This window comes from Semicossyphus pulcher, unplaced genomic scaffold (genome assembly GCF_022749685.1).
Source record: "Semicossyphus pulcher isolate SPU_LCO1_2020_fin unplaced genomic scaffold, fSemPul1.0.p SCAF_13, whole genome shotgun sequence".
In the NCBI taxonomy this organism is placed as follows: Eukaryota; Metazoa; Chordata; class Actinopteri; order Labriformes; family Labridae; genus Semicossyphus; species Semicossyphus pulcher.
Window position 1 is genome coordinate 26,759,854 of NW_027211637.1, and position 23,216 is coordinate 26,783,069.

Below are 23,216 nucleotides of genomic sequence, written 5' to 3' on the forward strand. Positions count from 1 at the left end.
AGCTCGCTCTGAAAATTCCAGGAGAAGACGGGAGGTTTTTGTTGAGATTTGTCAGGATTAGCCGCGAGTCTGACTTCTGTCCAAGAGCTGAGATTGGACGTGTGATCCTGTGCCAAGGTCATCAGTTAACCAGTACAGCGAGTTTCTCCAAGTCAGTGGTTCCCAAACCTTTTTTGGTCTATCAGAAGGGCTCAAGTACCCCATCATCCAGAGTACAGTCATGAAGGAATGCTGTGGATATTGTGCCTTTTTTTCTTACAATTGAATCGATGTTTAGGTTAATTCATACTCGCATTTGTTAAGCCAATTCAGTCATTTACCATTGCTAACTGTTTATCCTTTTCAGCCATTTAGTTAAATCCATTAACCATTAGATTTGGCTTTATAAGCCATTTATCCATTACCTTTAGCCAATTATCTTGTTACCTAGGTTACTATATCAACCACTGACCTATTCAATCTTTACTTTTACCTATTTGGACAAAGCTTAACCTACATATCTTTAGCTATCTAATACAAGTATTCCTCCATAACAGCTAGCTGTTTATCGTTTAGCCTTAGCTAATGTTATCCGTTACTGTTAGCTAAGAAGCCAGCTACCTTCTACAACCATTCCCCCATTAGAGAGAGAGAGAGATAGCTAGAGAGAGATAGAGAGATAGATGTACTTTATTGATCCCAAACTGGGAAACTGTGGCGTTACAGCAGCAGGTTATCAAAGCGACTGCAGCACAGGAGAAAATGAATACACAGTAAAAATAACCCTAACAGTAAAAATTAGCTAATAAGCTAGCTATCTACTACAACCACTCCTCCATTACAGCTAACCATTTATCTTTTAGCGTTAGCTAATTTTATCCGTTACTGTTAGCTAAAACGCCATGGATGAATAATTGAAATAGTTCGCTTTTTCAACAGCTTATTCAATACTTTAAGCTAATCTCTAACTCTTAGCTAACTTCTATAACTATTCATCCATTCATTTTGAGATGACTTTGTATCTGTTAGCCTTAGCAACATTATCTGGTTACTATTAGCTAAAAGTAATGAATAAATGGTGGAAAGTGTTAGCGATATCCATATTATTTAGTACTTTAAGCCAACTTAATGCTTTACTCTCTATCTGCTACAATCATTCCTCCATTACAGCTTACCGTTTATCTTTTAGCGTTAGCTAACTTTGTCTAATACTGTTAGCTAAAAATACATGGATGAATAGCTGAAATAGTTTGCATTTTCAACAGCTTATTCAATACTTTAAGCTAATCTCTGACTCTCTATAGCTAACTTCTATAACTATTCATCCATTCATTTTAGCTGTGTATCCATTAGCTTTAGCAACATTAACTGGTTACTGTTAGCTAAAAGTAATGAATCAATGGTGCGATATCCATATTATTCAGTACTTGAAGCCAACTTAATGCTTAACTCTTAGCTAGCTACTACAACCATTTCTCCATTACAGCTAACTGTTTATCTTTTAGCCTTCGCTAATTTTGTCCATTACTGTTAGCTAAAAAGCCATGGTGCAACAGTGGCAATAGTTAGCTTTTTTGAACAGTATATTAATTACTGTAAGCTAATCTTCCTAACTCTTCGCTAACTTCTTCAACCATTCATCCATTCTTCAGCTGACTGTTTATCCATTAGCCTTAGCTACATTAAATGGTTGTCAGTAATGGATAAATGGGGGAAAGTGTGATATCCACCTTTTATTCTTTACTGTAAACCAAGTTAATGCTTAACTCTTAGCTAGCTACTAACCATTTATCCATCAGCCTACTTTTAGATATCCTTTTTCTACCCATTAATTACAGCTAATTTCACTTGTTACTCTTAGCTATTGACATCTTCTGTTCATATATTACTCTTAACTGTTTAGCCGTTAGCTCACTTGGAATCAAAGTATCTATTTTTCCAAGTGACTGACAAGTAGGGCAACGGCAGACGTGCCCCGTGTGGTAAAAGTACCCCTTTTGGAGAAACACTGCCGTAAGTAAACAATTTGCCATAATAATATTTCCATTTCCACTGAAGTAGTGATTCATGCCAGGTAGCACTTAGGTAATATGTGAGTTCAGTTCAGTTTGTCAAAATCAGTGTTAGTTTGTTGTGCGGATGACGGCTTAGGGCTATTTGATGTAGAAGGCCCCAGCAGAGAGTGAGTCAGCATTTGAGGGCTGCTCTGAGCAGAATCACGTATCACTACTACACTGTGATACTGTATTGTATTGTGCTGTCAGTCTGCGTGTGGCTGAACTGCTCAGATCTGTTTCAGTAACAGCCCACACAGCAGCCTGAATGGCACAGCTGTCCACTCCTCGCAAATCTGTGTTACGAGCTTAGTAAACGCTGTCATATGATTTGTTGTGGTGTCCTGGCTGGAGCACATTATATGAGTGCACTGTCAGCAGGAAGAGAAACGGATAATTGTTTAACAGAGTAGTTTTATTTTGGAGTATGACCCCATGATTGAAGAGGAAAGGGGGCACGAACTGAAGACAGGAAGTAGTATTGTATGTTGTTGTTTAGCAACTGCAACCTTTTCCTCTAGTTGTTTATGTGGCCTGTTCATCACCGAGCTACAAATGACTTCCAACACCGACCATAAAATTTCCTCTAATTTACCAGTGGCAACAACAATTAGCCTAGCAATGAAAATGGCTGCTTCAGCCCATTGTGGATGTCAGACTGTGTGTCTAATGGCCGACTCATCAGCTACAGCCACGGTTAGCAGTCAGAGGGAAGCTGCATCCATCTTCCCAATTGTGCCTAATGAGATATCGATCAGGAACATGCAGCTCTATCAATATTTCCATAGATTCTTCCTGGCACTATAGCGCTAGTACATGTTGGCTACATGATGGCTGAAATACTGCACCAGATTGTACAATACGTGTGGTCAAGCAGGCTTCATCAAATACAGATAATGATCCCAGTGTTTCTGTGTCTCCTGCTTTCTCGCTCGTCTTTGTCGAGCTGCTTCCATCCCCTCTCTGCCTCCTCTGGCTTTTGTTCCATTTTTTTTCCTTTTCAGCCCACTCAAGTAGAGCTGCACCTTGATGCAGAGCACTGAAAAGTGATCTCTTTGTAAATCTTTTTTTCTCTTTTTTTCTTACCCTCACCTTATGTCTTCAACAGAGACTGACACACTTTGCTTTGCATGAACCATATATACTGGATGCGTGAGCGTCTACCCGTTTGTGTTTACACTACAAGAGCGTCTCGATCCTCGGGAAGATGAAGTGAGCAGGTCGTGGCCGCACTGCGCTCTGTGTCCTGCCGGCGCTCTCCTGCGGTGACATTATCAGTCGCCACAGGGGACGGGCTACGAGCTGCAGCGGTCGGTTTGACCTCTGACATGAACTCTGGGTTTCAGACCGCGCCTTCACACGTCAACCCAAGCCCGCACAGCAACTTGAGCTGCCCAAGTTTACCATCTCTGTGGCGGTTTGAAATTGAAAGCCCCTTTTTTTTATTCATGCTTTTATTCGCTTCTCCTGTGGACTGCATTTAAATGGATATGCTCACACTTTAGGGACGCAGCAGTAAGAAACAAATGCCCTGAATCACTCGGTATGAGGATGAGACACTGAAGGGAGGAGGTTGTGTGTGTGTGTAGGCAGCACAGCCCTGCACATCACTGCTTACCTAATGATTCCTCTTCTCATGTTGGGGAGCCACAGTCCCTGAGCAGTCAGTCTTCATACATGTTTACATTAACATGTGTTTCTGTAGGAATGTCCCGAGACAAGGTTTCCAATCAGGCAAATCAAATCACGTTTGTGATTCTCAAACATAATGGCTTCCTACTTAAGACTACTAAAGCTTTGTTAAGCAACATCAAATATTCAATATACATCTAGTTCCTCCTCCCTGTACCTACATCTTCCCACCCTCCACCCTGCCACCTCAGCGTCTCTGCTCTCCTCTCCTCTCATTTTCCTTTCTGCTGGGTTCTGTGCTCTGGCTCTAGTGTGGGAAGGGAGGGAGGTGATTTTTAAAATGGCTCCCCCTCTGTTCTCTCCTCCTGTTTTTAAACACGGTGCTCACAGCTAGAGCTGCAATCAGACAGGCCTTCACACTCTCACTGAAGTCCTTAGATGTGGTAAGAGAGGGGAAGGGAGGAGGGGGGGTTAGAAGAACAGAAATCTTTCCCTGCCGCCTGCCTCTCCTGCTCTGCTGTCAAGGCCAGGATATGTGTGTGTAAAGGTGTGATGGATTTAGTGCAAGGGAACTGTATGTTATTATGCATATGTATGTGTCTGTGCATGTTTGAGTGTATACATTACCTCTACAGCGTCAGCGTGTGCATGTGAATGTTTGTTCATACGTCTGGGTGTCTATCAAAGCTCGGCACAGCAGAGGCGACAGTGTAATTGCCTGTTTGGGGGCAACAGAATGAGAAGCAGGCATTGCTGGAACGGACCTCAAGGTCTGTTCCCCTCACAGGCTGCTGTGTAAAAGTCACTTCTGCAGCCACACAACACCACCAATTTCACTAAGGCTCGGAATTTGTCGAATGTGCGACTTGAAGTGATTTTAGTCAGCTGGTGAGCTCGAGATAGCAACATCTCGGCTGACAGCCAAAGAGCGCCGCGGAGATAAAATTTCTAACAGCTTTTTTCAGTGTTTTAGTTACAGAGACTCTTTGATTTTGAAAAAACAACTTGAATGACAAACGCTAAAGACATCCATTATTTTTAAAAAAATCTAGGCACCTTCCAACAAGTTAGCGGCACTTGTAAGCAGATGTAATCTCGAAGATCTCAGTTTCCTTGTCTTTCGTCTTCACTTATTGTTGAAGTTGTATCTGTAGTCATCCATCTTTTCTTTGTTTGTTCAGCCATAGTAGATTACTGTTTACTCACAACACTTGCAGAGAGCGGAAAAGCAGCCGCTTAGCTCCGCCTTCCCTCTCTGGCAGACCAACCACTGCTGGCTGATGGAAAACGCGTCACTAACTGGGCGCTGCTTGTGATGTTTTCCGCAAAAGTCGCCACAGACACCAAGTCTGTGATACTGCAAATGCAAAGGCTTTCATCAGTGGGCCATAGGCTCAATCACCATTGTGTTACCTCATTTGGTGATAGTGACTTAACAGACATGTATTTAAATAAAAATATTCAAGATTATACCTTGGAGCTCGACCTTCCTTTATCTACCAAGAAGAGCTCTGAGGAAACACTGATTTCCTGCTTCATTCCATGTTTTTCCGGGTTAAATCACAAGGTCTAATTGTGTTAGAAAAGACGAGACCTCTGGATAATTCAGCGAAGTAAAAGCTGTGTGGACACTGATCACAGAAGGGTCATTTTTCTGAGACTGTATATAGCATGCATGGTTCCCTTGCATTGCTCTGTGTATGTTCATGCAGCTAAAAAAAAAAAGTGCAGATATGTGACTGACAAAATGTGAGTCAACTTCCTGACTGATGATTCGAATCGTCGATTTTTGTGTGGGCGCCCTATATTCCACTGTACATTACATATAGCAGATGTAGGTTACTATATTAGGTTACATATAATGTGTCAGGGCTTTATTTGCACTACAAAGCTCCAACAGCAGCAGTGCAGCCCACACGGACCGCCACAGGAGAAAACAATATGTTCCTTTTTGCCTTTATTTATGTGTATGTGTTTTGTTTTCACTTTCACCTTACATGACTGCATAACATACTGTTGTCAATCACGACTGCATTCATACCCTGCAGTGGAGTTGTTGATGCCGGAGAGAAGTAATGATGGAAGTGCGAGCAGCTACTTCAGCACCATGGACAGGGCTTAGGGAGCATAACACCCGGGTCGACTGCCTCCAGAGGGCCCCGGGGGGAAAATATCTATGAGCTGCTTATTACAGGAGACAGGCTGGAAGGGGTGCATGCATTTGTACTGTCAGTCTGTGCATAAACAAGATGAAGGTTTGTGTTCACGCTGTGGGGATGCTTGTATATATTTTGTAATTAGAAAATTCAGTGTGTGTATCACCTACTTTAACACCTTATGTGAGTGATGTAAAACAAAGCATTGACAGAGCTTTTGATTGACAGGTCGGGGCCAGACAGGGGGATAAGGAGGGTGTCCGGGGGGAGGGGGGTCAGGACGGGGAATATGAGGGAGGCAGAATTCTAGTCAACACTCAGTGGCATGCACTTCAGCTAATGAGAGAGGCAAGGGGTCAGCTTCTAACTACACAGAGATAATGGCCATCTCCTGAAACCATGGCAACAGCAGTCAGCCATCCTACTACCTCCCTCCCTCCCCGCTTCCTCACCCTCGTGCTGCGCTCTCATTTTACTTCACCCCAACTGAAAATGAATTTTATTTAAAAAAAAAAAAAACACAGCGTGGAAAATCAATGCAGGGCTTTTTGTCAGTTAATGACCGCCCAGGTTTTTGCATCCGTCCTGCTCGGGGGAAATGCATAAAACATTGCGCAGCAGCCCACACCTGAAAGCGCATCAAGTGTCATTTTCTGCCATTGCCATTGTGGATGTAAAAGAAGCGCCAAATTGCAGACGGAATAACACCTCGCCTAAGAAAGGTGTACTAATTTCAACTTGTGAAAGAGTGACGCGAAAGTGAGATACGTGGACAGAGAGGAGAGGAGAGAGACGGGGAGAATAATGTGGCAAATGCAGCAGTGATGGAGTAAAATGTATAAAATGAAGAGAATTTATATCAGAAGTTGCATTAAAAAATGTCATATTTCAAATGCAGGAATAGAGTTCTCAAAGTGGTGAAGGAGGGGGAACCAGGTAATCGTTTTAAAAAGGGAAAAAACCCCGCTGCTCCGGTCCGCCCTTTCCCAGTTGTAAATTCACACTGCTACACTAATTCTACACTTTCCTGCTCTCTAAAATCCCCAGGGAGTACCGTGCATATGTGTGTTTTTATGTGTGTGTGAACCTTGGCGTGCGTGTGCCTGTTCATGTGAGTCTGCTGGAAACGGCTTGAACTTCTGACAACATAATTACACACACGCTCACACACACACACGCAGAGGCTGCGGATGAAGACGTAGCTTAGAGTCAGTGTGTGTGAGAGTATGTGGTTAAGAAGCATGATGTGGGCTCTAACACACACCACGCACACACACAGTGAGCAGACAGGGGAGAACGGACAGGCCTTGTAGTGGCACATCAGCACCATGGACAGCGTCTGACCCATCCGAGTCCAATTAGAGCCGCTGCGACCAGACAGCCAGTTAGGCAGACACTTAGACTGCTGGGTTGGATGAGGATAGAGAGCCTTTGGTGTAATGGGCTGCAGGGAACACGCTCTTTTAATAAGAAGGCGGGGGCGGCTGGGTTTTAATGAGGGATGTGGTGGATCGTGGGGGTGTCATGTGGTCCCAGATACCCTGTCTGACCATTAAGATCTCTTATGTGTGAACGCTGTGTAATTTGCACTCGTTACGTCTGCAATGTTATGCAGTGATTGAAGAATAAAATGTGGGCGTGTAGTGCTCAGTGCTGTGGTTGGTAGTTTATGTTAGTATGGTGTGTTAGATCACCCACTAGAGGCAGCTCTTCCACTCCTGTTTCCACCGCTGGTTTGGGTTTGTTATTGGGAATACAGAGCTTCTTGGGGGCCACGCTCACCTACTATTCTGTAAAACATTTAGAGCTACATTAGCCAGCTGTTATTGATGGTAGGAGGGTTGTAACAGAAGTTTTTTGTAAGTGTTTAAAGCAATTAAACACAGCAAAACAGTTTCGCACAATATTATAGCTTCGGTGCGCCATATGTTTTTCCAGACAGGATTGTAAAACAGTCTGGTGGAAACAGCATAACTTAGCCCGACTCAAGAGCATTTACAGCCTCAATCAACACAAACAAACAAATCTACATATTGATATAGACAATGGACTGCCTACTCTAAAGCGCCTGTCTACTCCTCCAAACACTAACAGCACTTTTCAACCACATTTACACACTTATGACTGAGATCATCAGGGATCGTCTTTGTCCTCATTCAGGCTCTTGGACATGCAGACTGGAGGAGCCGGGGAATAAGCTGCTGATTTTATGATTAGTGGATGACCGGCTCTTCCTCCTGAGCCACAAAGGCAAAAAACAGGTGTCATTCTACAGGTAGCAGCACACCAGTGAAGATGTGTGGATGATACACGCCAGTCAATTAAAATGTGTCCATACAATGTGCAATACTGACACAGCGTTATTTCCTCCTCACAGCACCGGGGGTGGATATATTTTTTTAAAATCCAATCACCACATTGTTTAAAGTTATAATCTCGAGGTTCTCAGTTTCGTTCTATTTGGCGGCACCTGATGGAGATAAAAGGCAGTACATCCCACATAACAAGACGTCCACGGTTGGCTCCGGTTGTAACTCTTGATTTTCCACGCTGACGGTCGCTTTCCTTTTCAGACTGTTTGCTTCATCTGAGCGTCGAGTTTGTTTCTTCTTCTTTGGATTTTCACTTATTTCTGAAGTTGTATCTGTAGTCATCCATCTTTTCTTTGTTTGTTCAGCCATAGTAGATTACTGTTTGCTCGCAACACTTGCAGAGAGCGCAAAAGCAGCTGCTTAGCTCCGCCTACCCTCTCTGGCAGACCAACCACTGCTGGGTGATGGAAAACGCATCAGGATAAAGTTTTAATCTCTGTCACAACGTTGGTTATTTGTTTTCTTACCCCTGATTTCCTTTTTTACATAGTTTATCACGTCATTAACCTCTTTCTTTCTTTGTCCCTCCTTTCCCTCTGTCCTCAGCTGCTCTCAGAGGAACCGGTGCGAGCGTGCAGATGAACCGTACCGCTTCGCCGCCTCCCTCAACCAATGTGTGAAGGCCACCGTGTACCCAGACAGCATCGCGGTGTCAGAGCCCAGCGTACCTGTAAGTTTACACAAACACATTCCCGAGAACATAACTGCTTACGCTCACACAAAGTGCTAAAACTTCCAGCGCTCTCAACCACTACTTGCAAACAACATTACAATGAAAAATTAGCTCCAATTTGCATATTCCCTACCCACGTACAGAGGCAGAAGATTTTAAATGATCCCACATCGCAGTTTGCCTCGTCTTGATTGTGCTTGATGCATAAACATTAGATGGGAAGGTTCATAAGAGCTCTGTGTGGGAGTTTTAGCGTGCATATGCTCACTTGCTACAGAGCAGTCAATGTGTGTGCCAAGACATGTTTGTGTGGGTGGGTGTGTGGGCGTTAAAGTTGTCCGAGTGCAGCTGAGTACGGTGCAGAACTCCACATGGACCGAGCAAAAACAGGCTGATAGAACATCCGTGGTGAAAGATGCAACACTTCCAAGTTCTGGTGGATGCTGCACATGTACACGTGTGGACACACACTTTAGGTCTCTGAATACCCACGCTGTTAAATGGGCACTTTATCCAAAATGTATCAGGAGAACATGTTTTTCAGTGGATACAGATTGGTTCACTTGAGTTTGTACATGTTAGAATGACCAGTTCCTGCTTTTACCTGAACATGAGGTGCTCAGTAAGATGAGGACAAGGAAGGCAAGGCAACGTTATTACTATAACACATTTAAATCCCAACGGCAAATGGTAAATGGACTGTACGTATATAGCGCTTTTCTCTTCTTCTTGCCACTCTAACCGCTTTTACACACTGTTGGCAGAGACACGAGTGCCAGTCTCCAATCAGGATCTGTGCATTCAGATCCGATAGCTCTGCCTTCAGAAGCAAGTTGGGGTTCAGTGTCTTACCCAAGGACCCTTCGACATGTGACTGTAGCGGTCAGGGATCGAACCACCAACCTTTCGATTGAGAGACGACCGTCTCAACCACTGAGCCACAGCCGCAAATACAATACATGTGACAGTGCCGTATTAGGTTATAAGTTGCCCCAAATGCAACAGGAAATGAAAATACAGTAAGGAAAACAATGAATCAAAGGCACAGGACAACAACAAAGTACATTTGGTCTTTAAAGACTAAACAACTGACCCTCGGCTAGGTCCCGCCCCCTTTGGTTACTGTTGCTACGCCTGTCAAGCTTTGCACCGGCATGTAAATATTATGGCGTTTTCAACTATAACAGTGAGAGATGTTCCGAGGGAAATAATAGCACATTTCTGGAAACATATCAGAGAGAAGTCGACAGAAAGGACGACAATAATACTTTCATTATCGAATATGTTTTAGCTCATTGCTAGCAAAACTAAATGATCCCACTTTTTCATTTTGTTTAAAGCTGTCAGCATATTGCTCGCATATCGTGGGCTTGATCCACACACAAGATCTGGGTTAATTGAATTTTTGCTAACATGCTAACTTAGCCAAGTTAGTTAGCGTCTTACCTTGGAGCAAACAAAAGAGTTTTTGTTGATCTTTGTTGGACTAAGCTAATTTTTTCATACAAATCCGCCTTCTCTCCTGAATTTTTCGATAAGGAAAAGCTAAAAAATATGACACCCGCCTCTAGACTGAGAGGAAATCTGCTGTCGGACATGCAGATTCCATATGCACGCCGTTACGGCATCTGGAAGCTTGACAGGCCTCCCGGGCCTAGTTACGGTTGCTAGCGTAGGATTGGAAAGTGGGAGGGTCAATTATGTCAATTTTATGCACAAACATGCACACTTGTGGCTACGTCAAGACTTCCCAGTCTTCTTCAACACAGCGTGATGTTCATTCTGTGAGTTATGATCCCATTTAGACTCACTTGGACTATAAACCAGGGCATGCTTCAGGCTGTGGATCACTGACAAGTCGATACCACGGCGGCCTGTCAGCTAGGATGGAGATATAACAACACCTTATCCAAATATGGTCACTTCTGGTTCAGGTTCAGACTCAGACAGCTGTGTTCATCCAAAAAGGGCAATTCAGTTTTTATAGTCCACCCAGACCGTACATACACTCACTACAGCAGCATCAGGAGCATGTAAGTAAGATTAGTTAGTAGATTAATGAAATAAATCAGTCCATAGTCAGAGGTGCAAGCTGGCCCCCTCGTGTGGCACCATGCCCGCTGACTCACGCTCACGAGGGCCGGACAAAAATAAGTTCACACAGAAAAGATTCTTGGATGCATTGCACATGAACGTCTCGGCTCGCAGCCCTGGAGACCAGGCAACTGTTAAAGCCCTATAGTGGGCTTAACACATATACAGGACAACATTAAAACAATTATCATCAGAAGAACCAAGATGGCGACGGCCGAAAAGCCGAACTTGAGCCTCCAAAAGGGTGACGTCATAGTGGCTCCTCCCACTCCTTATATACAGAGAATGCTCTGAGCATGCAGTTTTGCTGTAGGCTGAGCTCTCTGTAGTGGTGCTTAGCGTTGTGCTCTTGTAGTCTGTAAGTGCTGGCACACTTCAGCCTGTTTACAGAGATATTTGGCAAACTTTCATAGAGAATACTTCCACGTAACACGGTCCAGGATCTCATATTTTGGCGATTTGGTCCAACACAGCTACTCTGTGATAATGTGATGATGACAGACAGACTACCGCGCTTTGCCAGTCAGCACAGGCACACGATCTATTCCCCAACTCATGATATCTCCTCCTCACACTCGCCCTCAGAGGACCTCGCCCTGTTGTCCACTTTACAAACCGCCGTTTATCAGACGAGCATGTCAGCGGTTATGTTTTTGTTTCCATGTCAGCCGCTCCGGCAGCAGGGTCATCTCACAAATTCAGAGCTCCTCAGGGGCCGGCAGCTATCTCCATGACAGCGCTCGCCTCTTCTTCATGGCACGGGCAGCGCTGGAAACGCAGAGCAAACAATCAAAACACCTTTAGTACAACTCTGCCACCAATTAGGCTGCAAAAAAAAAACAAGCAACAACACCGTCGTAAGAGAAGGGAAAGAGCAAGACACTTTCTGCAGCAGCAAATTTGGAGTGTTTCTCTGTATGTGCGTGTCGTGATAGAGCGATGAGAGCTAATTAATGTGAGAGGTAACTCAGGGAATTCTGTGCCGAACAAAAGGCATTGATTGCTGTGATTGCTGTAATCAAGGATCTCACCTCTGAGCGAAGCAACACAAACACGGTGAGAGTAAAACAGGGGAGGTCGTAAAGAGGGAAAAAAATCATATATCCTCTCATTGGGTAGCAGAGTAAGCCAGCTAACGAGGGAGGCAGTGTAGTCGGCTGCTGAGACAGTCAGCATCTCTTGAAAAGGCCTACAGTTAAGCTGCTCAGCTGCCTCGCCTGTCCCAGTAGCCCCGCGGTGTTTAGTGAGAGGCAGATAAAACAAAGAGAAACTTCAAACGGTATGGCCCAAAAATAACAGCTAATAGAACAAGGCTGTGAAATGCCATGGTGATAATTATCCAGGCTGCCTCTCTTGGCTGGAGAGCCGGATCACACACACCCAGTGTGCGCAGAATACATTTATTTATAGGCAGAGCAGCTGAACGCTCACGCCCCGGTGTCACCGCTCTCCAGAGAACGACTTCAAACGCCTCTGTGAGCATCTGCATGTGTGCGGTGCATTACATCGTGTGTGTGTTTTTTTGTTTGCGTGCGTTTCATGTCTCCCCGTGTCCTTGTGAGAGACAAAGTAAGAGGACACTAAAATAGAATTAGCAAAGTTGCCATTTTTCCCTCCTTTCTTCCTTTTGACCACTGACTGAACCCCAGAGCTTGTCTCTACCTCTAGGATGATATATTCTACGCTCAAGCTGGAGATTAAGATCTAATCACAGCCTTATTTCCCTTATTATGGTGTTGATAACGTTTTTAAGAAGCAGCAGTGCTTCTTGGCAACGTGGACGGACAGCTTTGCCAGCAGCAGAGTGTTCTTTTTACATTCTGTTTGGAGCTTATTACAGCGCTGCCTTCAAGCTGCTATGTTTTTAACAGTCCCCTGTCATATCATCTATACTGAACATGCAAGAGCTAATGCCATGAGGATTGTGTAATAGGTATTAATTCGCCAGTTTCTTTGCCAATTTAACATCACACATAAAACCTGCTGAGTCATCATAAATGTACTTAACTCTGTACTCAAATCTGCTTTGAAAAATGTCAAACTATACTGACAATTACTGTGTTTAACAAGCTTTCTAACATTGAAACATTGCTGTCATGTGCCTGACCCTCGTACAGCTTCTGGTGAGGGTGAGCCACGTTCCAGACCTTTCCGCTGGCATCACCTGCTCCTTTGGCAACCTGACGGAGGTGGAAGGTCAGGTCAACGGCAACCAGATACTGTGCGTGTCTCCTGCTGCCAAGGACGTCCCCCTCATCCCCACCGACCAAGGTACACACACAAACACGAACATTGCCGTTATTTGCATGCAAACCGATGTCCGCAGAGAAGCAGGCTTTGCAGGATCCCATTTGTGCCTCTCTTTCTGTTATTTATGCTGCATCAGGCTGTTCATCTGCACACGATTTGAAACATCGTTATCGATTCAACACCAACCAAGTTTAAGCAGGCACCGCCTACATAACAAGCTCCCGCTGATCCAGGATCAGTTGTCCGGCTGTGAAGTGTGCTACGCACCAGGCCAGGCCCCATTAGAGCTGATGGAGGATCAGATTGAGGTCCCCTGGCCTGTGGCTGAGCTGCAGATCACCACATTACCGCCCTCAGATAGGGCTAATAGGTAACGGGATAGCATGCAGTTCAGTCAGCTGGGGGATGACAGGGGAGCTGATGTGGTGGATTAGAGTCTCGGTAAAGCCAAGACACAGACGACTGTTTCTTTCTTAGCGAAAGCTGAGAAACAACAAACATATAATTAAAGCTGTGAGCAGCGTCGAACAGGCCTCGCACCTACCTTTCATCTGATTGTGATGCCTCACAAAGGAGAGAAATGTCACGTCTTGTGTCCACTATAAGCGCCAGCGAGTAAGCAAAACATGCAGTAAACAATTATTATGTTGCTGGACATTTGGTGCCGTTCCCACAATTACCACCTGGAACTATGACTGAATGATGGCATGTAGACGTGTTCAGGTCTGGAGTTTGGTGCAGATTGGGAACTGCATGTTTAAGTTACTTTCACTTCCTCTTGCATGGAGATGTATAAAAATTGGCCATGCTGCACTGGCAGAACTGTTTGGTAAACAAACATTTCAACAGCTTTTTGATTGGAAAAGTCTCCTAAAATTTGCATAATAAATGTAAAACGACTGAAAATCCAAATGTATGCCCATCGAGGTAGGCTGCAGAGGTTTTGTTGGGCCACTCTCTCCACAAATCCTTAAGCGTGCTGAGCATCAGAGGACTGGCAAGGAGCAGAGTCCATCAAGAATATCACAGAAGCAGCCAAAAAAGCCTCAAGATGGCTCCGGATGCTGAGAGGAGGCTCATGGGGATTAGCGAGCGCTACATGAACACAAGCCGTGGCCTGGGTCACCTTGGCGTGGGTGCCTGATAACCCTAGGATACATCACTGAAGATGTGATCGTATGCATTGGAAGATGTATTATTAGATTTACTTCCTGTTGCATGGAGACGCATCAAAACTGGCAATGCTGCAATGGCAGTACGTCTTTAAAAATACATCTAAAATGGTTGACTTCCTGATTGGTTTCGGGTGTGGCTCCAAGAGGCTTTTTTGTTGGTCTTGACATGATGCGTATGCCCACCAATTTTCGTACACGCAGGTGAAACGTAGTGTTGGGGCTATTAAGTTGAAGTTCTCTTGGCGGCCATTTTGCCGTACGAAAGAGCCAGATCCAATGCTAATTCTGACCTCCTCTGATACGTGTGTAAAATGTTGGGAGTTGTCTAACACACTGAGCAGCTACAAAATCATTTGGACTACAGAAAGAAAATGTGTTTGCTGAGGCGCCAATAAGCAGTTATTCAGTATTGTGATGATGGATTGTATTGAGCAGAGGTCAGAAGATCCAATCAGCTGTTTCTTCCTCCTCTCAGAAACAGGTCTGGAGTTGAACGTATTCATCGTTGAGTAGAAAGAATGCGAACACTGCTGAGGACCAATTTGAGGTCCTGAAATAAACACATGCTAATCACCTCTAATATACTATTCATAGAAATCTGCTGACCTTTCCAACATTCCTCCAGCGTGTTTCTGTAAATAAACCTGGCATTTATTTATTTGCAAACACATATATCATTACGAATGCTAACACCTGTTGTTTGACAATAAATACCTGTTGTTTGCCAGCCAAGATGGCTGCAGGGTGTCAAAACCAAACAGCCTGAATAATATATAATGTGCAGTGTGTGGGAATCAGTGTGTGTTTTGGGGGTCTGGTAATCCTCCTCCCTGTGAGTAAATGACAGGCCTGTTTGCCCAGAGCTCCCGTGGGGGCTGCTGCATCAGGCGCTAATATGAATGTTCTCCCCTAGGTAAATGTCAGCCAATCCCCCCGTAAGCTCTTCCTCCATCCATCCATCCATCCTCTCCCTCCATCCCCCCTCTTTGACCACCATCCCCTCCTCTTTCGTCGCCTCTCCCGGCTGTTTATACCTCCGTTTTTACTCCACGTTCACCCCCCTGAGGCCACTTCCTCCTGACCTCCCCACTATCCTCCCCCATCTTCTGTCCCCTAGCAATCCTTGCTATCTGTTGCACATCAACATCGATCGTGCCGCGGCAGTGACCTGAGGAGAGGAGAGGGTGCAGAAAAAGGCAAAATAAAGGAAAAAGGAGGAATTAAAATACGAGCAAAGGAGCAGAAGGATGTTGGAGACGTTGAGCTTCCAATTAAACAAAATACCTGGCACTCTTCTCCGCAAATGAGAATCCTAGAGGAGGTTTTGCGTGGACAGGAGCTCTGTACCTCTCTGTTTTCCGGATCCTGTGAGACAAACGTGTAACGGTAGAAGTCAGCGATGAGCCTAGCTTGCGTTGCTGTACAGACTACAGTGTGAAACAGAGCCTGATTCCCAGCAGGTGCTGCGGAGAGAACGGGGCACGGAGGGTCATTCAAGCCTCCTACACACTGAATGTCATCTGAAATTCAGGCTGCTCTGCACATACACATTTAGAAAACACACACTCGCACACACACACACACACACACGCACACACACACACACACACACACACACACACACATATTTATGGAGTCAGTATTCTCGCAGGGAGAGACAAGAGGCTGTTTTTAAAGAGAACAGAAGCACAGCCAGAACTCTGTTCTGCAAGATGCAGGGAAACTAAATGTGATCAGTTGGAATGGTTCTCTATGTGATTGGAAAATTGATAGAATATGCATGCACTTCTTTTTAGATGGGACAGTAAAGAGTGACAGAAAATATGGGGAGGAGAGAGTGGGGATGGCATGCACCAAGTGGAGCCAGAGTCGAACCTGCAGCCGATGCATTGAGGACTTTGCCTTTGCACATAGGCCGCATGCTTTTCCGCCTTAGCTAATCCGGCGCCCCGCCCTGTGTCTTTAGATTTGGCTCACGAGAACTAACTAATTAGAATATGAAATAATGATAATCCAAAAATCTTCTTCACTGAACTTATCAGTACTTTTCTTATCAATAGACAAATGATTTAAGGTGTTTTCTGACATGTCTCGACTGCTGTCTTCCTCAGAAGAGTCACGTGAAAAAAAACACCTTAAAAAAGAAAAAAGTATTAATACGAAATGATGATGTCTGCTGTTCACAACGTCTCATCATTTTTCCAAAAGAATTTCGCCTCATCCTCAATGTGATGACATCGCTCGTAGTCCTAAAAGTTGGACTTCAAGGCTTTCTGCCAGGAAGCTGTTGCACACAGGAGCACAGCAGCCTGTAGTGTTAGGGCGCGTTAATGTAGCGATACGATCCCAATCACAATAAATGGGTCGATACAATATATTGAAATATATTGTGATAGTGGTGATCCGATTCATCGCACCCTTTCAGTCCAGCTGTTTTGTAAGCCTGTTCTTTGTGTTGACTCTTGTGATGTGTTTACTGCGTCCTGTCTTCGTTTACGTTGTTACACTGGATTTAGGGTGTCCAGGGTTTGAACAGAAACTATGAATCTTTGCAAGTAAACTATTTATTCAATACTTTCTTACAAATCTTTTCTAACAAACCTAGTATTGGTGCCCAAACCTGACCACATTTCTGACGCATCTTAGTTTGGGTTGAAATCTGAAGTCAATGATGATGTTTGGTTTCACATGGGACACGGGAACAGCTGTCTCCTTTGTGTAAAAGTACTTTTATTTGACCTACAGTCTTACCATCCAATCACATCACAGTAGGGCGGGACTAGGCAGAACTGGGGGGGAAAAGAGTCTGCAACTATGCAGGAAGAAAGTGCACTTAATAATGAGTTAAAAGTCCATCTCCTGTCTTTCAGATTGGTCGGGCGTTGAACTGAGGCTCAATTCTAAGGAGACGGGTCAGATGCTCATCAGCACAGAGGTCAAGTTCTACAACTGCAGCGTCCACCAACTGTGAGTATCTCTCTCTCTCTCTCATTCATCCTTTTTTCCGTTTACAAAAACAAAGCTCCGAACCGGCTGCCCAAAAAACCGCTGGATCAATGCTTTGGGAATTAGTTACAATTTGTCCTTAACCTTCCCCTGCCCCTGAAATATCCTCTGTAAGCCTAATGTAATCTGATCGCTGGCTGCTCCCCGGGCACCGTAACAGGAAGTTTCTGTGCTGTTTTGGCTAATGAAGCCTTCCTCTCAGACAGTACAACACACGCAGCTTTCCGCCTAACAGGTCTTCAGTAGGGATTTCATGCCTGTTTTCATGCCGTGTCTGTCGCTGATTGAGTGATGCTGGATTGAATCCCTGAATTAGAGATCTCAGTGTCGGCGCTGCCTTTGCAATTCCTCGCTTCGCTCCAGTGTGGCAGAGTCTGTTTGAGCTACATCCAAAAGGCCTCGATGACTTGGGAGTATCACAGAAAGAAGACGGAGGACATCACAGCGGCGACGCTAGCAGGGGTGCAGTTATCTTAGCACGTCATATTAGCCTCTCTCCATCCCCTCGGCATTAAAACAAAATGTTGTAGCCGCTGTCTCCTTTGCCAGATAAAATCTGGCAACTTTATTCTGCGTCTCTCCCTCCCTCACACACACACACACACACACACACACACACACTCTGCCCTATAGCTTCATATGGCTGTCTGCCATCTGAGCGGCACAGAAAGCAATTACCAGCTCTCACATCAGCTCACTTAATCGCCAGCGACAAACATACTCGTGCACAAAGCCACACACACGCTCGCGCACACAAAGAAAGATGCATACACTTGAAAAGGGCATACGCTCTCCCTCGCACGCTCTGCTGCCAGCTCTCTCTCTCTCTCTCCCTCTTGCACACATACTGTACTCTCTCTTTGCCAGAAGGTGAATCAGCCCTATTCTTCTGAATTAGTGCGCTCGCCAGAGTTCCCTCCCATGCTTTTGCAGCGATTAATATTTCACAATAAGCAAGTGTGCATAACTCAAACATAATTCAGAGAGAGAGAGAGGAAGGGAAAGCCAAGTGCTACTACAATGCACTCTGAGAACAACAGTACAGGAATACATAGTGTGGTTAATGCCGTCGCAATGTATTAAAAGTGTATGCTGTCTTTGCTGTGGAGGCATACGGGGAGTGTCATGACTTGTAGCCTCAAGCTGTCACCTCTTCCTGTTTTCTTGTTCATCCAATCATGCAGAACAAAGTGTTGGAAACGACTCAAGTGCTGCACTAAGTAGTTATAATTCAGTAACTACGTTTAAAAAGAGTTATATTCTTGCATTATATTTTTGATGCTTTAACTTTGGCTCTATATTATTTATTATTATATATATTTTATATACAAAACTAATGCAGCTCAGCGTTTCAGCGCTCAGTGTCCTCAGCGCAAAAACGCCCTCGGCCTTAGCTGTTTTTTTTGTCGCTCTCAGGCCACGTCTACACGTGCACGGGTGTTTTTCCCTCCTTCGTCCGCACAAGCACAGTGATCTAACCCGGTCATGCAAAGAAGAAAAAGAAAATTGCCGGAAGTAGTGCCTCCCGATTCCTCTGTTCCTCAATGCAGTGAAGGAGTAACTGTGCATATGTAAACATGTAAAAGTCCTGTTAGCAAGGTTAGAATGTCACATCCGTCATTTTGCAAGGAACGTCGCCTCATTTGTGATGAGCCAAAAGCGCTGTTTACCCCGTCTACACATCTCCATGGAAACAGAGTTTCTAAAAGTCTTCACGCTGGCCGGAGTTTTACAAAAGATCTGTTCTCAGGACGAAAGGCAAAAACGTTGAGAAAAAGCGACGTTTTGAAAAATACCCGAGTACGTGTGGACATTAGTTGAAAATAGTTCAACTTTTGGAGCACCGCCGCGCTCATCAATGTCACTTCTCCCTCACTGATCAATCAAAATCAAGAAGGGGCGGGACTTCAGATATCGAAGCTAATCCTTTCGTTTTTTCGAGGGAACAGTCTCCAGGTGTAGAGCCGCTGCTGCTGCTGTCAGGACACGATTCATTTCTATTATTGTCACGTTTTCTTTGTAAAATGTCATTGAGTAAAAGCAGATATTAATCACACAGAGCGATTTAAAACAGACTTAACGGTCTCTACCGAGGGAAGCGGAAGTCTTGCCAGACACTTTCGTAACCTAGCAACAGTGGGCGCTGCCAGCACAAAAAGCGCCCTTAGTGGACACAGGCCCTGCTCTAGCAGAAGTACAGATACTTGTGTAAAAGGTTTTCCTCTTGTCTGTTTGCATCTTTTATGTCGTTTTCTTAATGTTAATTCTGTCGTGTTTGATCTGCACTAACAGATATGCCAAGGAAACATCTCTTCTATGTTTTGTTCTGCCTCCCAGTTAGGTTAAAAATACATATAATAATCATTAATACTCCTATTTATGCACGACAGCTAAAGTAGACAGCTCAGATATTTGTGTTACACTGTAGGGAGCAAGTATTTGTGTGTCTCCACACCTTTAATATAAAGACTTCTCTACCACTAGCAAGTACAAGATGTCCCCCTGTGGTGACACAAACACACACACTTACATATTGTACATGCCAAAAAAAGCTCACACACCAACACACCTAACAGCTGGTAATTACAGCGACTCTCCAACAATGCAGGGCTAATGGTAATTGCAGGATCAAGCTGCGCCAATGTCTTATTTGTCCTCATTACTCAACGTTCCTCCGCTCGCTCGCTCCCTGTCTCTCTTCCTCCATCTGATTCTGGTTATGAAGGCTAATATGCAGCCCGACGCTCACGCATGACACGCAGTATATTAATATACGGCCGCAGTGAATGTATGCAGGGAGGACTTGGCCCCAGCAGTGTTTAGGTTCTGTGCCAAGCACAAGGGCACAACAACAGCAGGTGCCCACTTGGGATCTAAAGTCATTTCCTCTGTGGCACTTCCCCCCGCTTTGGCAAACTCGACGCTTCTCCTTGACTTTTTTTCTGATTGTGTGTGTGTGTGTGTGTGTGTCCACGCAGGTGTCTGTCATGTGTGAACAGTGCCTTCCGCTGCCACTGGTGCAAGTACCGCAACCTGTGTACCCATGACCCCTCCAGCTGTTCCTTCCAGGAGGGACGAGTCAACGCCTCAGAGGTTGGTGGGAAAAAAAACATACACACACATGCACTGGAAAAAATAACACACACATGCATATAAGCAAGCTAGCTAGCACCACTTTCTTCCTCTTTCCTCCTCCCTCTCTCCTCCTCTCCTGCATCCGGCGCTGTGCTCCAGCTCGGTGTCAGCCTCGGGGCATGTCTTCAGAAAAAGACAGCCATCTAAGCTCTTCTATTTCCGCATTGGCGTTTCTCACTCGGCTCTCTTGTTCTCTGCAGCCGCAATTAACACTCTATTATGTCTGCTGTTATTGAGCTTAGCGTGTCTTAACAATGACACAGGATCACTCTGACCCAGTCAATCATGTGCAGGAGATACAGCCGACTTGAAAGGCTTGAGTGTATGTTGACTTAAACAGCTAGTACCTTGGTATTTGCTCTGAGTTCCCTTTAATCCTGAAACTCATTCACTTGTATTAAAGGTCAACAAACTGCTCCTTCAGCTAATACGTTTACAGCACACTTTTGTTTCTCTGACGTGTCCTCCCTTCTTCCCTCCAGGACTGCCCCCAGCTGGTGCGCTCTGGGGAGATCCTGATCCCGGCTGGGGAGGTGAAGCCCATCACCCTGAAGGCCAGGAACCTCCCCCAGCCGCAGTCCGGCCAGCGCGGATACGAGTGCGTCCTCCACATCCAGGGGGTCAGCCACCGAGTCACCGCCCTGCGCTTCAACAGCTCCAGCGTGCAGTGCCAGAACAGCTCGGTGGGTTTGTGATGCTCTCGCCTAGATTGTGCTGAATTAAGCGTAATCGCTGATGCTTAATTTGTGAGTGCGCGTGTGTGTGTGTACATATGTGTGTGTTAGATAGTAGAAAACAGCCACTGGAGAAGGCTGCAGCTCTGCCCTCCAGTCAAACACACACCGACTTATGCAGTATTTTTCCAAAGGAACACAACACATACATATTTTCGTCTCTTCTAGCTCTCTCTCTCTCACACACACACACACACACACACACACACAAACACACACAGTGAAACTCAGGCTGGAATTAAGGGCATGGGAGCCAGTTAAGGACAGCATCCCTACAGGCCAGAGGGGAAGCTCCAGCTCAGCCGTCCCATTTCTCGTGGCTTCCTACTTTGTCAGCTCTCTGATGATGGGATGATGTAACGTTGGGGCAACACTGGAAGGACACGGCTCTGCATCTACAAGGAATCATGGGAATTCAAATTCCCAAACATCCCATTAAAATCCTCCTTCTCTTTCCACCATGTTTTCTCGCCATCCGGGGCCTCCAGTATCTGTACGAGGGGATGAAAATCAGCGAGCTTCCTGTGGATTTCTCGGTGGTGTGGAACGGGAACTTCATTATTGATAACCCGGAGAACATCCAAGGTAAGAAAAAGAGAGAAAGTGAGTGTGTGTATATTTATATGGCATATTAATCACAGGTATATCTTCAAATATGGGTTATTGGAGGTTTAAAAAAAGAGCTTGTGGGGATGTCTCTCTCCCAGCAGACCAGCAGAACATAAAATACTCTCCAAAGACTTTGCAGCTTTTTCAGTAGTTGTGTCTTGCTTCCCGTATCCCACAGTGCACCTGTACAAGTGTGCGGCGCAGCGGGACAGCTGCGGCATGTGTCTGAAGGCGGAGAGGAAGTTCCAGTGCGGCTGGTGCAGCGGGGAGGGACGGTGCACCCTGCGGCACCACTGTCCCCCCATCAACCCGTACACCACCCGCTGGCTCAACCTGTCCAGCAAGAACGTGAAGTGCACCAACCCACGCATCACTGAGGTCAGTACCCAGAATCCTCTCTGCCTATCCAACCTGCCCACACACATCGAGCGCCAATCGATGTGCAATAATCAGCTCCAGAGGCACGTTGCTGCATCTCGCCCTCGATCTTCAAAGAGGATCGTGTGAGAAAGTCTACTGAGTTATTTAAAATTCTACTTAAAATAAAAAAAGCAGCTGCTGCAGCTTCGTACAACTTTGTTTTTGGTGACACCACAGATGCTATTACATAATAAAGACTTCCCTTCATAACTTAAAGGAGCAGTTTGCGCCTGGAAAAAGCCACTGTCAGTCAAAGCTGGTGTTCTCTGTAATCAAGAGAAGCAATTATATTTAAAATCGGCGCAATAGCTGTGGAGAAAGTTGTACAAACAGCTCGAGGTTTCTCCCATTCTATATTCCTACAACACCCAGAGTGCACTGCGCCCCTCCCTCCGAAAGGAACGGCTGAGCGAGAGACGCTGGAGTGAGTGCGCTAAAAAAGGCGCACTGGCCCTTTAAGTGTAAAACCAGATAACATGATGCTGGCATGAACTCTCTCTTCAAACAGTTATGCAATAGTTAAGATAAGAGCAGAATACTTCAGAGACACGTGGGATTCTTGACAATGAGATGACATTGAGAGGTATAGCATGAGAAGCAGACGTACAGCTCTGCTCTGTTTTCATCTGGACCCAGGAAGAATGAGAATGAGCCTGAGAGAGGCTCCCCGGGGTGCTCGGCCCACCTAATGCCTGCAGATTTGTAACTGTTTGAAGTTTTCTTGGCTCGTACTTTCCTGTTTGGAAGTCTTCCTTTAATTGAGAGAGTGTTTGGCTAAAAGCAAAAGAGAGCATATGCTCCGCGGTGTGTGTTTGTATGGTTGTGTATGCACCCCTTTATGGATGTATGTGTGATGCTGACAGGTGTATATTCATGTGAGAGTTCTTCTTACCTTCAGGGTTTATCCAAGGGCAAAGGCTGTGACAC

At 45.1% G+C, this 23,216-nt stretch overlaps 1 protein-coding gene across 1 annotated transcript in view; it reads left to right on the plus strand.

Annotated features, from left to right (window-relative positions):
- The window catches only part of plxna2 (plexin A2), a 194,306-nt gene that overhangs the window by 90,731 nt on the left and 80,359 nt on the right, over positions 1–23,216 (plus strand). The window contains exons 5-11 of the mRNA XM_069659465.1: positions 8,740–8,863; positions 13,078–13,231; positions 17,256–17,352; positions 20,370–20,484; positions 21,009–21,209; positions 21,749–21,845; positions 22,048–22,247. Of these exons, the coding sequence (XP_069515566.1) occupies positions 8,740–8,863; positions 13,078–13,231; positions 17,256–17,352; positions 20,370–20,484; positions 21,009–21,209; positions 21,749–21,845; positions 22,048–22,247 (988 nt within the window). The remainder of the gene's footprint in view (positions 1–8,739; positions 8,864–13,077; positions 13,232–17,255; positions 17,353–20,369; positions 20,485–21,008; positions 21,210–21,748; positions 21,846–22,047; positions 22,248–23,216) is intronic.